Source organism: Emericellopsis cladophorae, assembly GCF_022114955.1.
Source record: "Emericellopsis cladophorae strain MUM 19.33 chromosome Unknown NODE_189_length_4840_cov_74_472601, whole genome shotgun sequence".
Lineage (NCBI taxonomy): Eukaryota > Fungi > Ascomycota > Sordariomycetes > Hypocreales > Bionectriaceae > Emericellopsis > Emericellopsis cladophorae.
In genome coordinates, this window is record NW_026251114.1 from 1,053 (window position 1) to 4,840 (window position 3,788).

Below are 3,788 nucleotides of genomic sequence, written 5' to 3' on the forward strand. Positions count from 1 at the left end.
CCCAGTCGCTCTCCTTGTAGATGGCTGACTGTAATTTATTTGGTCTCTTCAAAGCGTAGGTGTTACGCAACAAATGTAGGTACACGCGCATTAACGTTAGTTGGGACGCTGAGATTGCACGCTCCCGTTGAGTAGCGAGAATTAGGTCCTTATCGATACATATACACAGTGACGAGGAGACGATTCCGTTATCCGGGGGAGGTTTTCATGACCTGCTGTCGGCTAGGACACCAAACTGGAGTTCTGTTGCCTTTCGCGAATCACAACTGGAACTCAATGCTAGTGGCCCCCGAGTTCCGATCTCCATACCCTCAGTCTTTGATTTTCCTCTGAACGCTTTCGGTGACCCGAGGATGTCGGGTAGGTGCGCAATCCGGTTGTTAGAGACCGTTGATCATCTTAGCCCAAGGACAGTCTGCGTTCCCTGCGTGGAGAGGACTGCCTCTGGGTTTGATGTAGTACGCTGGGTCCGTTGCTGGTGCTGACGGTACCGGTTGTCTAGATTTTGCATGTGTTTAGCGTACTGATGGAAGGTTGTGAAGCAGCAAATCTTGCAGTTCATAGGAGATTTCTTAGAATAGTAGTGGTGTCAAATTGCTATCAGCTATCTCTCCATCTAAGCCGAGGCTTCAGAGCTAAGTACGCAGCTAACCGATCGGCCTTATATCAACTACTAAGAGCGCCTTATCACAGGCCGAGCTGTGACGTCTTACGATGGCCACGCTTCATGCATCAGCGCGTGCTTGAGGCATCTTTTCTTCAAATTCTCTGAATAGATCCTCGTTACCCTCTGAAAAGGAAATCCTACCCACCTTCACGACAAAATCCTTCTGCACAAACCCAATCTGCTCCACTTTCTGACCATACGTCAAGACTGCCACCGTGTTCCCGTCTTCCGGCAATAGTTGTAAGATGTCGTCGTACTCTTGAATGTATTGGCCAACTTTTTGGGGGATACTGACGCTAAAGCCATCACAGGATACCATATGTGGAACTTTAGGATCGATTTCGCCCGTTAGGGCGACACGTAGTCGCTCAATGTTGGCGTCATCCACCGTTTTCTTGTGTCTTTGCACAGGCTTCCAGTATTCGGGATTCTGCGTGCGATGGTTTTGTAAATCCTGGCGGCGTTTGAATACTGGCCACGATGCTGCATCCGGTCCATAGCGGTCCGTCTTATTAGGCCAGACGATGCTCAAGGCCACACGGAGGTTGTGAATATTTTCGACCCCGATCCACTCAAGGTCAACACCTGTCAGTGTGATGATGGCACCCTGTTTTACCCAATCATCGAGCAATTTGCGGTCGCATATCTTGTCCCAGATGTCGTTCTTGGCGCCGTCGCTGGTCAAAGCTTGGTTTACCATGACTATCGAGAAGGCGAGAGAGGTAGAATAGAAGTAGAGATTTTTGCAATCGTAGAAACACACTGGATGCCCTTTAAATAGCCTCCATCCGTCCACGTACCAACCCGGTTGATGCCAGCTCCGCTATATTCAAGTGCGTCACGCGTCCAATATTTGTCACGATTTGGACACCCTCGGATGTCCAGCTTATCCAAGACTTTTTCGCTCGGTGAATCCTTGGCGGGCCAAGATCAAAGTCCTGGGCATTCGACGTCGACCACCCAGTGGAGCCCTTGCCGACAAACTTACCCAGGTATCATGATTGTTTGAGCTTCATCTTCAGCCTTTGTGGCCAGATGTTGGATTTGCATCTCGGCGAAGGTGTGACGCCTGCCTGGGTATGCACGCCAGCCGGACTTGGCCACACGACGACTGCGGGTAAGTACATTGGCACAAGGATCATCCGGGAGAAGACCCCAGGCATAGCCAATGCATACAAAGCATCTTCTTGGCCTTTTGTTATTCCTGGCATACGCAGATAGTGTGGCACAATAGAGGAGGCCGTCTTCCGAGCCGTTGGAAGGCGTTTTCGAGAGCTAGACCTTCGGTAGGGACTGGCGCACGGTGCCTTCCTGGACGAGACAGTACGCGGACACTGCGTCTTGTTTCTTTGGAGGGCCCCTTCCGTTGCCCATTGCCGGTGTTTGCGACCATAAGTGAACAAGTGGCTGTGCTCCCGAGTATTCACTACTATAGCTACCGCGTGCTTTTATCACCATGTAGCCCTCAGCGTCGGAGAGGTGCGCTCAATATCATTGGTTCCACCGTTCTGCACTACGGTGCGTTCTCAATGCAATGCTTAGCATAGCGCCAAGTCGCCACGTACGGCAGGACCTGCAATGGATGGAAAATGGTGCTGCCAATATCTTGTAACGGCTACGCCTAAACCGTTGCGCCATGGAAAAAGATCAGACATTGATCAAATGACGACCGATCAATGCAGGTGTAATAGCTGCCAATGGGGGGTTACGGGAACGAAACCTTAACATATCTGGTCCACGCCATCGGCCAGCGAGATATCCACGCCGCCGCTACTCCAACACCTCCGCCTTTGAATACATCGTCGCCTGGGAAGATAGAATTTGTCCTAGCGTATCAAATCGATAGCCTCCGACATAAGCTCGGACGGGCTCCTCGTTCGTATCACGAAAACGGCGTCTGCAATAGTACGTGCCTCACTGCGACCTGAGCTGTGGCACAATATGTATCTAGACGAGCTCTAGTCAAGAAGAGAAGAGAGTGGCGACCGCAGGATTATCTTCCTCAACCTGTGTCAGACTACTATACTAGAAGTTGGAAACCATACGATTCATCACGGCTTGTAGTGGTAGTACCTCCGCACGGACAGCTGAGCCGTGAGGAAGAGATCCCAGAGGATCTCTTTCGGCCACCGAGACTCCTTCTCCCATATTTGTACGAGGAAAATGTTCTGCTCCCGTTAGCTCTGCGCGTCTGTGATCGGAACGACTGCTTATAGCCCACCTTGCGCAGTCGACCAGCCGTATCCGATGAAGTGATAGCAGATAGAAAGTCAAGGATGCTCGACTCCTGCCAATCGCTGAGGTCCTCCACGCCCACCTTTCCCTCCTCTAACGCGTATCCTTGCATGAGCTTCATGGTAATCGTGCCAATGTCCGTGAGATTCTGTTGCTGCTCCTTCGAGCTGGCAGCACGGCAGAGCTCCTGCATGCCTATTTACACAGTCAGCCCCCATATCGCAGCGGGTGTCTAGCGCGGACAGACCGATTTTAACGTCGCCCGCCATCTGAACGAGGATCGTCTCACAGCTCAGACGACTATGACACCATCGATGGGAGTGGAGATAATCGAGCCCGTCTAGGATCTAGGACCGTGAGAAAATAATCGGGGATTGCGCGGCTCGAGACTCCCATACCTGCCCTACGATCGTCCCTATCTCGTCGCTGGTCCGTCGGCGCGGGCACCGTATTACATGGTCAAGAGGCATGTGCATATCCTCAAAGACGATGTAGAGTATCTTTTGGCCTTGGAATGCCTCAAGCGCAGCAACAATGTTGGCATGCCGCACCTCACGCAACAGGGATAGCGTCTTAGTGTCCTGGTTGCCGCGGGGGAACCGCCTCACGCCAACGCGACTCATTGGGGCCGCGCGCTCGCTCGCCACGATGACTTTGTCGCCCATGTCTAGTAGGGATAGTATCGCCTGGTACCGCCTCCATGGGCTTCCTGCCTGCAGCGGTAGTGCAGAGTCTGTGCCGGAAGAAGGGGTTTGTAGCCTCGTCCCGTCCACGTTCGTCTCGTCGACCTTTCTCTCTTTGCGCAATTTTAGAGGAGCCACGGCGCAATCGGTCCCGGGAACGCGGCTGGTCTTGTTTGGTGCTTGTTGTATCGCCAATTCACGAT

The 3,788-nt window shown here is 52.4% G+C and overlaps 2 protein-coding genes across 2 annotated transcripts; both read right to left on the reverse strand.

The window, feature by feature from the left end:
- Positions 1–687: 687 nt before the first annotated feature.
- J7T54_002982 (uncharacterized protein) lies at positions 688–1,367 on the reverse strand (the record flags this gene model as incomplete). The annotated part of the gene is made up of 2 exons (XM_051510702.1): positions 688–723; positions 813–1,367. The coding sequence occupies 2 exons, from the start codon at positions 1,365–1,367 to the stop codon at positions 688–690; spliced, it is 591 nt and encodes a 196-aa protein (XP_051358423.1).
- A 1,351-nt stretch (positions 1,368–2,718) lies between these two features.
- J7T54_002983 (uncharacterized protein) lies at positions 2,719–3,567 on the reverse strand (the record flags this gene model as incomplete). Its single annotated transcript, XM_051510703.1, has 4 exons — positions 2,719–2,835; positions 2,889–3,097; positions 3,150–3,249; positions 3,301–3,567. The coding sequence occupies 4 exons, from the start codon at positions 3,565–3,567 to the stop codon at positions 2,719–2,721; spliced, it is 693 nt and encodes a 230-aa protein (XP_051358424.1).
- Between the last annotated feature and the right edge of the window lie 221 nt (positions 3,568–3,788).